General features: G+C 38.2%; 1 protein-coding gene across 1 annotated transcript; it reads left to right on the forward strand.

Annotated features, from left to right (window-relative positions):
• The first annotated feature begins 482 nt into the window (after nt 1-482).
• On the forward strand, nt 483-17,568 carry LOC114194042 (3'-5' exonuclease domain-containing protein). Its single transcript, XM_028084075.2, has 8 exons — nt 483-956; nt 1,162-1,287; nt 2,448-2,571; nt 9,811-10,256; nt 15,781-15,857; nt 15,980-16,115; nt 16,633-16,836; nt 17,208-17,568. Exons 1-8 carry the CDS (start codon nt 615-617, stop codon nt 17,265-17,267), a joined length of 1,515 nt encoding a protein of 504 aa, XP_027939876.1. The 5' UTR covers nt 483-614; the 3' UTR covers nt 17,268-17,568.
• Nucleotides 17,569-18,132: the final 564 nt, after the last annotated feature.

Below are 18,132 nucleotides of genomic sequence, written 5' to 3' on the forward strand. Positions count from 1 at the left end.
TGCCATTTCAATCATCGAACAAGAAAATACGATAATGGGGTTTCATTTCCGGAAAAACATCACAAAAATAGTGGTTTCATTTGGGGAAGAACATCATAAAAATAGGGGTTTGTAATCGGATAGTAAAACATACCAGAGCACCCTTTGATTTGCAGAACAAGAACACTTCAAATTAGGGCTTCCAATTTGACGCACGAAGCTATGGCAGCAATCCGCACTGTCGCTGCACTCTCGCCTTTAGTTTAAACCGCAAAGAAAAGTTCTGTTTTTCTAACTTTTCCTTTTTCTTTCTTGCGCGTGTATCACAACCTCACCATTCACTCCACCTTCTCTCACGCGTTTCTGCTCCCGTTTGATTAGAAATTATTAAAATAATAACAGCCACGTAGGCAGGTAACTTCGGTGTCAAAAAAAGGGGGCATTCTATCATTATCCAATAAATAAACAACATGATTCTTGAAAGAGAAGGACTAACTTGTGAATAGGAGAAAACACACTAGGGACAACCTTGCAAGAAATTTTCTTTGATTATCTCTTGGGACCTTTTGGTATTTTCTCTAGACTTTTTGTTGAACCGTGAACCTGGAAAAAGAAGTAACCAGGAAACATCGCCTATGGAGAGTGATCCTGTGAAACTGAAAGTCCACCTAGTCACTGGCACGGACACGGCCGAGTTCAGGCTGCTGAGTGAGGCATTGGGTCGGAGCTCAGTGGTGGGCCTGGACGCAGAGTGGAAGCCGGCACGGAGGTCGTCCCCGACGGTGTCGGTGCTTCAAATCGCGTGCGGCGACTGGGGCGTGTTTGTGTTGGACTTGTTGTCCATTCCTCTCTCTTCACTGTGGGAACCACTCCGAGAATTGCTGCTGTGCCCCGACATCTTGAAACTCGGATTCGGATTCAAGCAGGATTTGACTTACTTGTCCTCCACTTTCTGCTCGCACGGCGGTTTCGACAAGGTCACACATGCGCACACACAATGAGTATAATGTTAAATTAGGGTTAAGTGTTTTTTTATCACGGTTAACGTTTTTCAAAAACTAAAGCAATGTTTAAAATATGGAAAATTTTCAGAAATTACGAACACCATTTACCCTTGAGAATAAACATTTCTGTTCTGCTTCTGTTTTTTGTCAGAGAATTTCTTAATTCAATTGTGCATAGGTTGAGCCATATTTGGATATCAGGAGTGTGTACAATCATCTGCAGCATAGTAAGAAGCATGAACCCAAGCAAAGCAAGAGTTTGTCAACAATTTGTGCAGAAATATTGGGGTTTTCGCTCTCCAAGGTTTGTTTCACAAAATATTTATTTAACCTCGGCATTTGTTCTACCTCCATGCCTATGCTTACTTCAGCTATTGTGTGGAATGTGATTGTTTAATTTAGGTGAAATGTCTTTTCTGTTAGCATTTGGAGAAGGTTTTATCAGTTGTGTTCTATCAGTTGTTTTTTTCCTGGATCTTTTCCTATAAAAGAATCGTACTGCTGCAAGCTTGTTGGTCCGTGTTGTTCTTTCTGTTCATTGGACAAATTTATACTTAATTTTGTTGGAGAATTTAACATCCAGAAACAGAACTGAAGAAATGAGTCGATTTAAATCCCTTCCATCGCTGCTCAAACTGAACTCAGCTAGGCTTGAAGAATGGATAGTGAATAATTCACTTTTACCTCATGATGAAATTCAGTTTTATTGCGGAAAAGAATTGTTAACATGGATCAATCCTTGTACATGTTTGAGAACCAGTAATCTTCAAAGCTTAAGTAATTAGGTAGAGGCATATTGATGGATTTGTATCTCTTAAATAGTACTTTATTCACGTCAGACACCAATACATATTTGTGTCGAAGTTAAGTGCTTAATCCCTGTTGATGGTAGAATTATTGATGGGAATGTGTTCTATATCTGTAAGATTCCAGATTGTAATCTAAATAAAAATATTTTTTATTTAGTTAGAGGCAAATCCCATTCTTGGATTCAATAAAATGTTCTAGTAACAATTGTCAATTCCAGTATGAAAATCACCCTGAGAATATTAACTCTGCTGATTAATGGGCTGGTATCAGAATTACTTTTTAGTAGGCTATTTTCAGATAGAAATGATTGGTGCATCTCAAATTTTGACTTTTGACTTGTCATTTGATTTATATGGTTTCTGACAAAAAGGACATGTTTGACTGAACATATTTCTTTGAGCACACAGAACAAATAATGCGAGTTACAGATTATTATTGACTTTTCATAAACTATACTAGGATTGACCATAAAAGATACTTCATATTGTTGAATTTAAATTGAAACATGATGTCAGTAATGGTGTACATGAAAGTGGATCCCCTTATTTGCTCAAAGATTTACATGTCCTCCCTTGGAAGTTTAGGATCCAGAGTTGTTCCAAATGGCATTTTTCAATTACTCTATCTTGTTAACCAAACTTATATGTGCTCTAGGAACTTCAATGTAGTGATTGGTCGCATCGTCCTCTTACCGAAGAGCAGATAAGATATGCATCTATGGATGCTCATTGCTTGCTCGACATATTTAAGGTCTTCCAGGAAAAGGTTGTCAAAGAAGGTTTGTAATCCCTGGAAATTTTACGGCACAAACTCTGGACAAATTACAAACCTGCCATTGTGTTATATTTCTTCTATTTTATGATTTGATTTTTTTTTTGTTTTATTGTTTGATTAGATATTTGGTTATTCAAGCTGACAACATAGTGAATTCTGATACTTATAAGCATGCAAGCCCTTACCTTGTGTTTGGATGGAACATTTCAACAACGCTCAGAATGCTTTGTATTTGAATTGCTTGCAATTAAATTCCCTTATTTTCTAAATAACTTGTTTAGATAAAGAAATTAAAGGGTTAAGTATGTTTTTAGTCCTTGAACTTAGGCCAAAAATTGGAATTCGTCCTGGTCGAAACTTTGATAAATTTTGGTCCCTAAACTTTAAAAATGAATGAATATAGTCCTTTTAACCCAATTACGTTGACTTTTTTCAATATGTTGAATGTGTTTCATGTTAATATTGAATTTGTTTACGTCGTTTGACACATTCTCGGCTTAATATTTATTGAGATGCGTTCAAAACCTAAAAAAAAAAGTTAACAAAATTGGGTTAAAAGGACTATATTCATTCATTTTTAAAGTTTAGGGACCAAAATTTATCAAAGTTTCAGCCAGAGACGAATTCCAATTTTTGGTCAAAGTGCAGGGACTAAAAACATACTTAACCCAAAATTAAAATACCTTACATTTCAATTTCTTATTTGGAAAAAACAATTGAATTTCTTGTGAGATAAAATTTAATTTTTACAATATTTTAGGCTTAATTATGTTTTGAGTTCATGATAAATTTGGAAACAGACTCGATGACCCAAATGGACCGAGTTGACCCGACTACCCAACCGAATTGGTCTAACCCGACGACCCAGATGGGCCGGCCTGGCCAGAAAACCCAGATAGGCTGGGTTGGCCCGATGATCTAGACAAGCCTGATGGCCCATACCTGTCGGTCATGCCTGTCAAGTTCGTCAACATGACCCGGCCTAACTCGACCCGTCTAGGACATTGGCTCGGCTTGGCCCCACTAGGTCGTCAAGCCCACTCAACCCATTTGGGTCGTTGGGCCCGTTTGTCTCATTGGGCCTAACCAACCAATTTGTGTCGTTCGGTTGGCCCAAACCGAGTTGGTCTTTGGGTCGGTCGGGTACATCTAGGTCGTCGGGACAATTGGGTCGATGCGTTTGTGTCGTCGCGCACAGTCGACAAGTTTGTGTCGATGCGTCGACCCGACCTGGCAAGGTTGTCGGACTCGTCTAGGTCGTCGGGCCGGTTAGGCCTGACTTGGTCATCGGGTCAGTTAGGCTTGTCGGGTCAACGAGTCGGTCAAGTCGTTGGGCCCGCCCGACACCTCTAGGTCGTATGGCCCGCCAAACTCGTGTGGGTCATCGGACCCACTGACTCATCTTGGTTGTCAGGTCAGTTCGGTCCGTCTTTGTCTTTGAGCCCACCCGACTCGTCTAGGTCGTCAGTCCCATTTGGGTCATCGGACCCGCCAACCCGTTTATGTCATCGGACCAACCTAGTCCGTTTGGGTCGTTGGGCTAGCTCAACACATCTTAGTCGTCATGTACGCCCGCCCGACCCGTATGTGTCATTAGGTCACCCGATTCGTCTGGGTCATTTGCCCGACCCGTTTGGGTTGTTGGGCCTGCTCGACTCGTTTGTGTCGTCAAGTCGGTCCGATCCGTCTGGATCATATGGCCAGCCTAGCCTGTCATGGTTGTGAGGTTGAGTGAGAAGAATTTCAAATTCCACATTTTTTTAGATTATTTTGAATTTCTTCTAATTTAACTAAATGAAATACTTTAAAAAATGCATGCATTTTAAATATTTTTTAATTTTTCTATCCAAACAAAGCATTTCATTACAAAGAATTTCAAATTCTCCAAATAAATGAATCACCTTCTTGAATTGTCTCATTCAAACACACCATTAGGGAACCCACTCTCAAATTCAAGTTATGTAGGAGGGACAAAAGACACTTAAAATATTCTGCAAAGCATTCCATACTACTTGATGTGTGACTTAGGCACCTCATAATACTCTAGATTCATATTACTTTATGTGGAACTTACGCACCCTACAATACCCTAGTTTTATCCAAGCTTTTATCATAAGCTACAAATTTGAATGTTGAAAGATACATGACAATTCACTTATGTACCATGAAAAAGTGTAAGGCTTTTGATACATGTTTTGCCTCGGTTCAGCATCTACTTTTGATTTGAATTCACAAGACTATCAATAAGCTTGCAATTTGGCAATATACCCACTACGCCCAACTTTAACAACATAGATCCATCTTTAGACCACTTTCTTTTCAAAGGGAAGTTGAAATCGTTAGAGGACCAAAAGATGGAATAGGGAGCACTTGTTGAATGAAAGTAGGGGTTTCCATGGAGAATTAGAATAGGAGTTTCCATGGAGAATGAGAAAAACAGTGACATATAGTATCTTTTAGTGGTTGGATAATATTAACATTTGCCTCCTTTTTGAAGGTGAGAATATCCCAGAAAAACACATTTAATAATAGTCTTTGCGGATGGTTTGTCTAAACTCGGACAAATATGAACAAAATAATTACAACCAAACACATCAGTAGAGACATAAAATAAAGGATAATTTGGAAAAATAATTAAATTGATTTTTGAGAGAAGAAGACATTTTGACAAGCACCATATGATTTTCACCATTGTGCTGGGATTTTGGTTTTGAGTGCACATTGAGCTATTAGACACCGAAAAATCTTGATTTGCTCTTAAAACTTTTGATTTGAGCATCATTTTTTCTGATTTCATCAATGTCTCCCATCAACCTATCTAAACAATCATACATGTGATTATGGCAATAGCCTACAACATACAATGGCCAATGTCATTGGTTGTCCAATCTTTGATCAATGATTTCGGAAAGGGGAATGTAAGTAGGATAAAATAAATAAACTAATTTCCAAACAAAGTCCATGATTCTAAAAAAAATTAGAAAATCTAATAAGGGAAAGGTTATTAGTTATTATTACCTTTTACTAATGCCATTGAACAAACTTTGTATTTTCTCTTTAGCAATTTCCATTTCTTAATAAACAAATCACATGGCTGGTTTATTATTTGAATCCACCATGCACAACACCTTAATTAGGGGAAGTGTACCGCTCATGCAATTCAAAATATTGTTTGAAAATCCCATATCTGATATCAAATTTTCCACAAGCGCTCCATCTCTAGCCTTTGCAAATTGACTAGATTTCCACTCCTTGAAAGCGAACATCCTAATAATGATCCTTTATTTTCATTCAAGCCTCGCAAAATCAAACAAGAAGTAGAAAATTTAGTAAATCTATGCAGTAAGGAAATAAGATCCATTCTTGAATCGATGTAGGTTGTGAATTTTTTACCACTCACTATTGTCTCATGATGGAGTGGTATTTTCTTCTCAAAATCTTTCAATATTAGATGAATGCCACAATCTTTAAAAGGTGTCCACTATGACTTTTGTCTCTTTTGCATTAATCTACGTCATTATAGGGAATCATTATATGGAATGATGCTACTAAAATCTCTCGGTTAAAGGAGCACCTATGTAATCAGACCAAGGATCTTGGAAATCTCAAATATTTTTTGGGCATATAGAAGTAGCTCAATCTAAGGAAGGAGTTGTAATCACTCAGAGGAAATATGCTTTTGACATTCTTAAAGAGATAGGCATGATTGATTGTAAACCAGTGGATTGTTCCATGGATCCAAATCAGAAATTAATGGTAAAACAAGGAGGAATTTTCTTTGACCTTGAAAGATATAGGAGATTGGTTGGAAAACTTACTAGACCTGATTTATCATTTGCAGTTGGGGTTGTGAGCCAATTCATGCAAAATTCTTGTATTGATCATTGGAATGTTGTCATTTGTATTCTAAGATATCTCAAAAAGGTTCTTGGACAAGGACTACTTTATGAAGACAAAGTGAATACCCAAATTGTCGACTATTGTGATGCTAATTTGGCTAGTTCTTACATGGATAGATGCTCTGCGACAAGATATTGTGTATTGTTAGGAGGAAAAGTAAGAAGCAAAATGTCGTTGTCCAATCATTTGTTGAAGCCGAGTATAGAGCAGTGACATCTCTTACCTATGAGCTTATATGGGAAAAACAGTTCTTATAAGAACTAGATTTTTGTGACATTCAATTGATGGAGATGTATTGTGATCATGGTTATCAAACTCGCGAGTTAACTCGTTAACTTGGACGAGTTTGCGTGTTCACTCAGTGAGACCGAGTTAACTCGGAAGCAAACTTGATTTTGGTGTAGAATCGTGGGATCGGTGGTAGAATCGGTAGTCTTGATCAAACTCGCGAGCTTGCTTTCGATTTGGTGAGTTCGTCAAGATTTTATTTTAATGTAAAACGAGGTCGTTTTTAGGGCTCACCAGATTAGGGGTTTCTAATTTAGGGTCACTCACGAAGCTCATCTTCTTCCTTCGTCTTCTGCGATTCCATTAACGCAACAATATGCTCTCAATCTGGAGTTGTCGCTCGCGATTTCCGTCAACTGTTGTCACATTCGTGGTCGTCACCACCCAAGGTCGTCGTCGATCGTCGTCGCTCACCGTGGGTCGTCGTCGATCGTCGTTGCCCACCGTGGTCATCATCGCTCGCCGTGGGTCGTCGCTTCTCGCAGTGGTTGCGTCTGGGTTTTCCCCCTCGCCCCCCGTGTGTAGTTTTCATTCTCGGGAATTCGTGTTTTGGGGCTGTTCACATTTGCATTTTTCATTTTGCAGCACCGGAAATCCTTTCGTCCCTTATGTAAACCCTTATGTCTCTTTTGGCACCACTGTGGAAATTTTTTACCAGCACTTAGGACTATGTTTTATGTGAAATTTCTTTTATAAGCCATTTTATAGCCTTTTTTTCTTCTACCTTCACTTATGTTATTTTTTATTTTGGAATTTTGTAGTGAATTGAAATTAAAACATGTCTGGGAATGGTTTTAATTCAATTGAGAGAAAGCCAAGTGTATCTTTATCAATTAAAAGTAAAAGTAAAAATGCTCTAAGGAACAAAACAGATATGAGATGACAAATATGGGATGCAAACATGAGATAAATATTAATCGATGATGATAATGTTATTAGAGATTAAAGGATTAGATGATTATACATAGACACTGAACATTTGAATTTGTTTTATAGTATTTGTATGAACTTCTTTATGTTTTAAGTTATATAATTTTGTGGACTTACTTGAATTAGGATTTTATTTATATAAATTATTTTTTTTTAGTATGTCAAAGTAAACTCTTACGAGTTTGTGATTCGAGTTTACGAGTCTCGACTCTCATGAGTTTACGTAAACTCTCGAGTTTGACAACCTTGATTGTGATAACTAGGTTGTTCATTCCACATTGCTTCCAATCTCGTGTTCCTTAACAAATTGATTGCCATTTTATTCGAGAAAATTTGTTGTCTAAAGAAATCTACACAGAGTTTGTTGGATCAAATGATCAACTTAAAGATGTATTAACAAAGTCCTTGAGAGGTCCCTAGATTGAATTTATTTGTTCCCAGTTTGGTACAATCCAACTTAAGGGGAATGTTAGAATAAATAGTCTTTAATAGGATTTATTGTAAAGAGTTGTGTGCTTTATGCTGGACCTAGTTCCTAGGAGCATGCTTTGTGCTAAACCTAGTTCCTAGGAGCATCTTCTAGAATTATCTTTTTTTTCCATATCATTCATTGTATCTGATGTATCTCAAACTACTATGTATATGAAAATCCAAGAGAGGGGAATACACTATCAAGTTCATTATAATTTTTGTGTATTTTTCTCAAGTAGTATTTCACCCTAATTTCATGGTATGATAGTGGCTAATTCTGGCACTACTTTTGCTAATCAACTCAAGAATCCTATTGAGCTCTTCACTACATTAAATGTAATATCATTGTTGTAAGAAGATAAAACAATTTCTTGACATGCATTCTCCCTCTCACTTTTCATGAAAATGGCATTGATAGTATAGGTTGGCTGCCTCTTTTCTTAAAAAATACTTGATGAGTCATAACTCTCTTCTTCTTGCCTTAGCATTTTTCCAGCATCTTCTGAATCACCCAAACTATTTCCCCTATCAAATTCTTTGAAGTTTTATTTTTTTATCAAATTTTTCTACATTTGACAAACAAATTCAACACTAATTTTTTAAACATCTTCGGAAATTGCTATACAATCTCTAATCTCGTAACGGTTTATGCCTCTCCAAATCCACCATGTGTGTTAGGTTGCAGCATCCCCTGTTCTTGTAGGATTGCACTAGTACGCTAGTTTACTTGCGATTTTAATAGCAATGGGGTCGCTAAAGATTGCTTGAGGTTTAAGGACCATTTGTGTTACATCCTGAATCAATTGAGATTCCTTACGTTTTGCATGAATTCAGCTCTTCTCCATGGGTTGGGCATACTGGGTTAACTAGAATATATAAAAAGTTAGTAAGTGTATTTTATTGCCTATGAGGAAATATGTGGAGTAGTTGATGGTTGGTTGTGCTACTTTTGAGCAGAATAAATACCAAGCTCTGCAACTTTGTTAGTTTTCCTTTGTTACTCATGCATCCACATAAATAAACCTCGTGTACATGCAACATAAGAATAAATATGACAACTTATGGGCCTTTAATCGATGTTTACAAGAGAAAGGATGAATAAAAAGAAGGAAAATGAGCTGGGAATAAATGGGCTGAACATGGAAAATCAAGAGATAGAAGGTATTCATAGCAGAATGTCCACATGGCAAGAGGACATTCAAGTGGAATATTCTGTCATGATGGGAAACATAGTGCAGCATGTGTTTATAGGGTAGGAGAGACTAGCAAAAGGGAGAACGTAAATTAGACGAGGAATTGGATAGGCATTTGCCTTGGTGACAGCGGTTGTGTCTTGCTCCTCTGGTTGTTATTCTTTTGTGCATTGCCATTTTCTGTTTTCCTGTTTTCCTTTTCTAATCTGGAGTTTTACTGTTGCTGTTTAAGTAGTTAATCTCCTTGGATATCAACTATTTCCTTTCATATACTACTACTACCAGTTTCTATCAGAAACTTCTCTGTATTATTTTTTAACCTTACTTTCTGATGACAGGATATATCCATTCGTTCCCTCTCTATTGTCTTTTGTCTAATAATAATTGATTTATTTGCTATTCTAACATTGAAGCATTGTACAAAGAATTGTCATGACATTTTGTTGAATTCTTCACTGCAGGAGATTTGATTCTTGAGACTACAGTATTCTCTAATCGTGATGCAAGTCTTGGGTTAAAAGAGTTATTCAGAAATCACGATACGAGTGATAAGGTCCTAAGAGCACATTTTTGTGAAGCTTTAGCAATTGTCGAAGCCACAACTTGTTCTGATGTTGCTCGTATGATACCTCTAGCTGGGGGAATGATCCAAAAGTCATCATATTGGGTTACTATGCCAATGGATGAAGTTTTGTTGAAAGTTGTAAAAAAATATGGTGATAGGATCTTGCTAAAGGAGTCAGACAAAAAGCCCAAAAGCTCAAAAAAGAAAGGGAAGAAGCATTCACTACTGAATGGGACTAGGCAAGAAAATCATTTTGAGAAGATTGATGAGTGGCAAGGTACCCCACCCTGGGATCCTTTGGAGGGAGGGAATGGATATCCAAAATTCCTTTGTGATGTAATGGTAAGTGTCTTAATTGTGAAGATCGGATGTTCCCTTTCTTCCTATATTATGTGTAGCTGATAGAATATTAAAGGTGTATGTGAGAAGAAATAAGAACTGAGTTAGTTAGTTAGTTAGTCTGTTAGTAGGTTGTTGGGGAATGAAAGTTTGTTTTAGGAAAAGTATAAATAAGAAGGGGGGTAGTGTTGTAAAAGGGGGGTATTCGTTTTGTTTTTGTAAGTGTAAACAGGAGTCATAACAGATCCTGTGAGGGGGGAATTGTTGTCTTTCCCTGGACGCATTCTTTGAGAGAATAATAAAAGTTTGTTTCTGTTTCTTTCTGTGTTGGTGTGAGTGAGTTCTGCCCGAGTAGCTTGGGTTTCTAGCTCTAAGAAACCTAACAATTGGTCCGACCTGCCGGATCCAAGGGCCTGTTATCATGGAGGGAAGAGTTGCTGCGTTGGAAAGGTGGACCAGCGAGAATGGGAAGATTATCTTGGAGATTCAAGAAAATCTTCACGAAATCAGAAATATGATCAAGAATAGCAAGAAATCAGAAGAAGGGTCTGAGAAGAGTTCTGAAAATGGGGAGAATTCTGTTAACAACAAGAAAGGAGTTGTAAAGATGATCAGAAAGGAGGAGTCTGATTCTGACAGTGAAGAAGAGGTCCAGAAGCAGTGGATGAAAAGGGTAGAGTTACCAACTTTTGAAGGCAGTGATCCTATGGGCTGGATTGCTAGAGCAGAAAAGTTCTTTGAGATTCAAAATATTTCTCCAAAAGAGAAATTACGATTAGCATTCATAAGTATGGAAGGAAACGCTAGTCATTGGTTTAGCTTCTGGAAAAAGAAATCCAAGAACCCATCTTGGGAGAGTTTTGTCGAAGCTTTGAATAAAAGATTTGGAGGCAAGGATAGGAGTACAGTCTTTGAGAAATTAGCATCCATAAGGCAGAATGAGGGAGTAGAAGAATATGTACAAGAATTTGAAAGATTGGTGGCTCAAATTCCAGATTTATCAGAAGAACAACTACTGGGGTATTTTTTTGCAGGATTACAAAGCCGGATCAGAAGCCAAGTAAAGCCACATGATCCAAGGGATTTAATGAGGGCAATGGAGATCTCTAGGGATGTGGAGGAGTCTCTTAATGAATCAGGGGTAGGAAGAACAAACACCTATCGGACAACATCAGCAGCAGACACCAGATTTCAGAGAGGAATGGGTGTGGTATCAAGAACTGAGACTTTTAAAGGGGCTGGAAACTCTCAGTCTTCTCCCAGCAATATGAGTACAGCAAGGAAAGAAGGAGGGGGAACCTCATCTATGGGCTCTAGGACAAGTGGAAATCCAACAACAGGAGGGAGTAAAAACAGGGCAGTCAGAAACTTGCCTTACCCAGAGTACCTAAAGAGAAGGGAAGAAGGAAGATGTTTTCATTGTGGAGGAGCTTTTGGGCCAGGCCACCGCTGCCCAGAAAAAAGCTTGAGAGTGGTGATTCTAGCAGAAGATGAGGAGAACAGTGAGGGTAGAGAGGAGGATGGAGGAGAGGAGAAAATTGGAGTGTTGGAAAACAAAAGAATGGAGCTATCTCTGTTCTCAGCAGGAGGCTTAACGCAAAATAATACCATGAAATTGCAGGGAGATATCAATGGGCGAAAGGTATTAATTTTAATTGATAGTGGGGCGAGTCATAATTTTGTTTCAGCACAATTGGTGACAGAATTGGGATTAATGGTGGAAGCTACCCCTCCTTACTGTGTCAGATTAGGGGATGGACACAAGAAGCAAACACAAGGGTGTTGCAAAGATGTAGAAGTTAATTTGGAGAATCATGTTGTTAAAGAGACATTTTTCCTGTTTGAATTAGGAGGAGTTGATGTGATTTTAGGAGTGGAATGGCTAGCATCTTTAGGAGAAGTTAAGGTAAATTGGAACACCTTAACCATGAGTTTTAATGTGGCTGGAAAAGTGGTGAACATTCGGGGGGATCCCACTCTGACAAAAAGAATTGTGACACCACAAGCCCTGTTGAAGGAAACTGAAATTGAAGCAGTCTCCTTAGTGTGGGAGTTGGGATTAATCAGTCACGAAGAGGAAGAAGGGGGGAAAGGATTGTCAGCCAAGCAGCAAGAGGAATTGGAGGAGGTTTTGCAGGAACATAAGATCATTTTCCAAGAAAAACTGGAGCTGCCACCAAGGAGGGGGATTGATCATAAAATACCTATCAAAGTAGGTGAAAACCCTGTCAATGTGAGACCATATAGGTACCCTCATCTGCTGAAATCTGAGATAGAAAAACAGGTGGAGGAAATGCTGAAATCGGGAATCATCAGGCCCAGCAATAGCCCATATTCCAGTCCAGTCATCCTAGTAAAGAAAAAAGATGGGAGTTGGAGGTTTTGCATAGACTATAGGGCCTTGAATAAGGTCACTGTGGCTGATAAATTTCCAATACCCGTGATAGAAGAGTTATTAGATGAACTACATGGTGCTACCTATTTCTCCAAAGTTGATTTGAAGGCAGGTTATCACCAAATCAGGATGTATGAAGGGGATATACAGAAAACAACTTTCCGCACACATCAGGGCCACTATGAGTTCTTGGTCATGCCCTTTGGGCTAACCAACGCGCCAGCAACCTTCCAATGTGCCATGAACACAGTTTTGCAGCCATATTTAAGGAAGTTCGTATTGGTGTTCTTTGACGACATCTTAATCTACAGCCAATCATGGGAGGATCACATGGGTCACTTAAAACAGGTGTTGCATACACTGCAGCAGCAACAGTTCTTTGCAAATAAAAAGAAGTGTGAGTTTGGGAGACAAGAGGTGAAATATTTGGGCCACGTAATATCTAAAAAAGGGGTAGAGATGGATCAAGACAAGCTGGCAACAATTCATCAGTGGCCTTTGCCAAAAAATCTTAAAGCCTTGAGGGGTTTTCTTGGGTTGACCGGGTATTATAGAAGATTCATCCGAGACTATGGAAAAGTAGCAAAACCATTAACATGTCTATTAAAGAAGGGATGTTTCTGCTGGAATGAAGAAAGCACTAAGGCTATGGAGGCTCTAAAGAAAGCTATAACAACAGCCCCTGTTCTAAAACTACCAGACTTCAGCCAACCTTTTTCCATTGAGTGTGATGCATCAGGCAGTGGGCTGGGTGCTGTACTAACACAGGACAAACGTCCTATTGCTTTCTTCAGCAAAGGCCTATCGGACACTTCCTTAACTAAGTCCATTTATGAAAAGGAGTTGATGGCTTTAGTTTTAGCCATCCAGCATTGGAGACCTTATTTATTGGGGCAAAAATTTACAGTATATACAGATCAGAGGAGTCTAAGGTATTTGTTAGAGCAGCGCATCACCACACAAAACCAGCAGAATTGGTTGGCCAAATTGATGGGATATGAATTTAATATTGTTTATAAAATTGGAGCATCCAACAAAGTAGCTGATGCCCTTTCTCGAAGGGGGGAGAATGAGGAGGATGACAAAGAATTGACTATAATGTCCATACCATTCTGGCAGGACTTCCAGAAGATATTGGCAGAAGTGGAAGAAGATGCAGAATTACAGAAGATCATAAAAGGGCTGAAAGAGAACCCTGGGAAGCAGGGGCAGTATACTTTAGAACATGGAAGACTTCATCATAAAGGCAGGCTCGTGCTATCAGCCAACTCTGCTTGGATTCCAAGACTGCTGGCTGAATACCATACCACATCTACAGGAGGTCACTCAGGGGTGTTCAGAACTTACAGGAGGATAAGCCAATCACTATACTGGATTGGAATGAAGAAGATGGTAACAGATTTTGTGGCTGCTTGTTTGGTGTGTCAACAACACAAGTACCTAGCATCTTCACCACAAGGGTTGCTACAACCTTTACCCATACCCAATGCAGTATGGGAGGACATTAGTTTGGACTTCATTGTCAGGCTACCAAAATCCAATGGGTATGATTCAGTTTTGGTGGTGGTGGATAGACTAAGTAAATATGGGCATTTCATACCAATTAAACATCCTTATTCAGCCAAGAGCATAGCAGAGGTGTTTGCCAAAGAAATAGTGAGACTACATGGGATTCCTGCATCTATTGTTAGTGACAGAGACCCTACATTTTTAAGTCTCTTCTGGAAGGAGTTATTCAGAATGCAGGGAACACAGTTAAACATGAGCACTGCGTACCATCCTGAGTCAGATGGCCAAACTGAAGTCTTAAATAGAACCTTAGAAACATATTTGAGATGCTTTAGCTCAGAACAACCCAAATCTTGGTCTCACTTTCTCTCATGGGCAGAATACTGGTATAACACCAGTTTTCACGGGGCAGCCCAAAAATCCCCTTTTGAAATAGTTTATGGCAGACCACCTCCTTCCATCAGCAGATTTATTCCAGGAGAAACCATTGTGGAAGCAGTAGCACAAGATCTCATGACCAGAGATGAAGCTTTGAGCCAACTCAAGTTCCACCTCGCAAGAGCCCAAGAGCATATGACGAAATATGCGAATAAACACAGGAAACAATCCTCCATCCAAGTAGGGGACTGGGTTTTTCTGAAAATTCGCCCCCATAGACAGGTCTCAATGGCCACCAGACTGCACCCAAAGCTATCTGCTAGATATTATGGTCCTTTTCTAGTGCTGAAACAGGTAGGTCCAGTAGCCTTTGGATTACAACTTCCAGAAACTGCCAGGATCCACCCAGTATTTCATGTTTCACAATTAAAAAAAGCAGTAGGCACTCATCAAGTTGAGAAAGACCTGCCAGAAGGTTTGCAAGGCAGGACCTCTAATTGGTTTCCAGAGAAGATATTGGATAACAGATGGGGACCTATACCAGGGAAGGAAGATGCAAGACCGCAAGTCTTAATTCAGTGGAAGGATAAAGGGGTAGAAGCAGCTACTTGGGAAGACGTCACAACTATCCAACAGCAGTTCCCTGACTTCAACCTTGAGGACAAGGTTGCTCAGCCAGAGGGGAGTAATGATAGAATATTAAAGGTGTATGTGAGAAGAAATAAGAACTGAGTTAGTTAGTTAGTTAGTCTGTTAGTAGGTTGTTGGGGAATGAAAGTTTGTTTTAGGAAAAGTATAAATAAGAAGGGGGGTAGTGTTGTAAAAGGGGGGTATTCGTTTTGTTTTTGTAAGTGTAAACAGGAGTCATAACAGATCCTGTGAGGGGGGAATTGTTGTCTTTCCCTGGACGCATTCTTTGAGAGAATAATAAAAGTTTGTTTCTGTTTCTTTCTGTGTTGGTGTGAGTGAGTTCTGCCCGAGTAGCTTGGGTTTCTAGCTCTAAGAAACCTAACAGTAGCCTTAGGAATTTTATAAATTTTGTTAAATTCAATATGTTGCTCAGAAGAAATGAGGCATCCTCATCATTATCCATTCTCGTATAACCCTTTTCCGGACTTCTTTTTTATGAATATTTTGTGCAGCCTTTTTGTCCGAAAAGAAAGGTTTTTTTTTTTTTCTCTATTGTAGGATCTGAATGTTAATAAAACAAAAATGTGAGCATGAATTTGTGGGGAATTTACTCAGGTTGAAGGCTTGGCAAAACATTTACGATGTGTTGGGATAGATGCTGCAATTCCTTATTCAAAGAAGCCTGAGCCAAGGTTATAAATAGAGTATGATTCTATTATTAATTTTTAATTGTTGATTCTAGTATGCTCAACGTCATCTGACATCTGAGTGTATGTTTTCTCTTTTTTGTGAAACTATTTTCATTTATATTTAGGATGTTGATAGAGCAAGCACAAAAAGAGAAACGTGTGATTTTGACACGGGATGCAAAGTTGCAGAGACATGACTATCTGATGAAAAACCAAATATATAGAGTGAAGAGTCTTCTGAAAAATGAACAGCTACTTGAGGTATGGTTAAATTAACTATCCAGATAAACAAATTGATAATATACATTCCCCTTAAAGTAAAAAGTAAAATTACACCATATTATGGTAACGTTGTCTTTTACCCTTTTCTATTTATTATGTTAAATTTTACGGATAATGCAGAAGTATCGTTATAGGCTAGAGTTTAGTACATGGATTTCAAAGTTGTCTTAAATGTCACTGTATTTTCTTCCCAGATTTCTACACAAAAATCCTGCCATCTTATTGCAAAGTGGATATTAAAAGGAAAAAACTTACGTGTAGTTCTACAGGTGCAGTTTGTACTAGTTACAATTAGAATTTCACTTTGATAAGTGTTAAATAAAGTTTTACATTAAAGGGTTATGCATTATTCAAGATGAAACCCCAATTTTAATTGGAGAAATAATACGCAACTACACAATTGTATATTAGTTTTATTCGTACCAAAATTGTAATGCAGTCTTGCATGAGAGTGATGCCTTTGTGTAACAGAATAAAATTTGGAAGTGCTTTTCAGGTTATTGAAACTTTTCAACTTAAAATTAATGAGGACAAGCTAATGTCGAGGTGCACAAAATGCAATGGAACTTTTATTCAGAAGCCACTGACAACTGAAGAAGCTATTGAAGCTGCGAAGGGTTTTCAAAGAATTCCAAATTGCTTATTTAACAAGAATTTAGAGTTTTGGCAGTGCATGGACTGTCACCAACTTTATTGGGAGGTATTGTTTACCAGTTTAATTCGTGTCAATCCCTTATTTTCATTGGCGTTATTAAATTTTACTTAATATTTTTCGGAAGCTTTACAGTACTGTTTTCTTTACCCATAGCTTGGTGATGAATCTATGCATGATTTTTGACATATCACCGCGGAATTTTCAATTAAAATTGGAATGTAAGATTTTAATCCTATCTATGCAAAGGGAATAATAACTAGACTAATAATCACGCAAGTACTTGGGGGAACTTATTCTCAATAGCTAGAGAACTAATCTCTGTGAAACAATGATGGTTATATTTTTCTTCTGGATTGTAGATATGTTTTTGAAACATGACCAACTTTCTAACTACGTAGTGCCTGTTCTTTATTCAGGGAACCCAATACCATAATGCAGTTCAGAAGTTCATTGACATTTGCAAGCTGAGTGACTAATTTGAGCTTCGCTGTGATGTGCACTCGTGTGATGGTATCATCGAAAAACTTTACACTGAAGAAAAATGTCGTTTTCACGCCAAAGTGCCTGTCCTCTTTCACATTGATATGGCCATCACCACATGTCGCCCCAATTCTTTGTTGTTCCTGTATATTCTACCGAAAGGACTCTTCCATTTCAAAGGGAAAAGGAATATTAAAAATTACTGGTGAAATCCTATGTATAACACATTAACACCCGGTAATTTCGCACTTGTTTTTGGCGATTTAGTGGAGTTCTCCATCGGTTTGTGAATTTTAACAGGATTTCAGTAGTGTTTTATTGGAATTCTCGTTTGAGACTGGAAGTTACCTAGACATTTATAATTAGACTAAACAAATATTCGGAATTGGACTTTGTGCAGTAACCCTAACGTCAAGTAATAATAACTCGACTTGAAACATGGCAAGCCGAAAATGATAATTGTAATCGCCTATGTTGTGATTAGGAATGTCAAAAAAAATCTGTATCTGCGGGTATCCGCGGATAAAATTTGCAATGGATAAAAAACGGATATTAAAAATGAATACCTGTTACCTGGAGATATGAGTATTTTTGATACCCGGGGCGGGTATCATAGTATCCGTACCCGTGAATACTCGTACTCGCTAAATTTTAATTCACAAAAATATCCTTATATATATATATATATATATATATATATATATATATATATATATATTAGTAAAAAACATTTTAAGTCTTCATTCAGTAATGGTAGTCGAATTCTTACCCCAAATCGAAGTAGATTACTTCTAGATTTTGTGGAGGCATTGATGTGTCTCCGAGACTGGTTATGGACCAACATGGAAGGTAATGAAATTA

The sequence above is a fragment of the Vigna unguiculata genome, chromosome 8 (assembly GCF_037176805.1).
Source record: "Vigna unguiculata cultivar grain cowpea cultivar isolate G323 ecotype 2 chromosome 8, ASM3717680v1, whole genome shotgun sequence".
Lineage (NCBI taxonomy): Eukaryota > Viridiplantae > Streptophyta > Magnoliopsida > Fabales > Fabaceae > Vigna > Vigna unguiculata.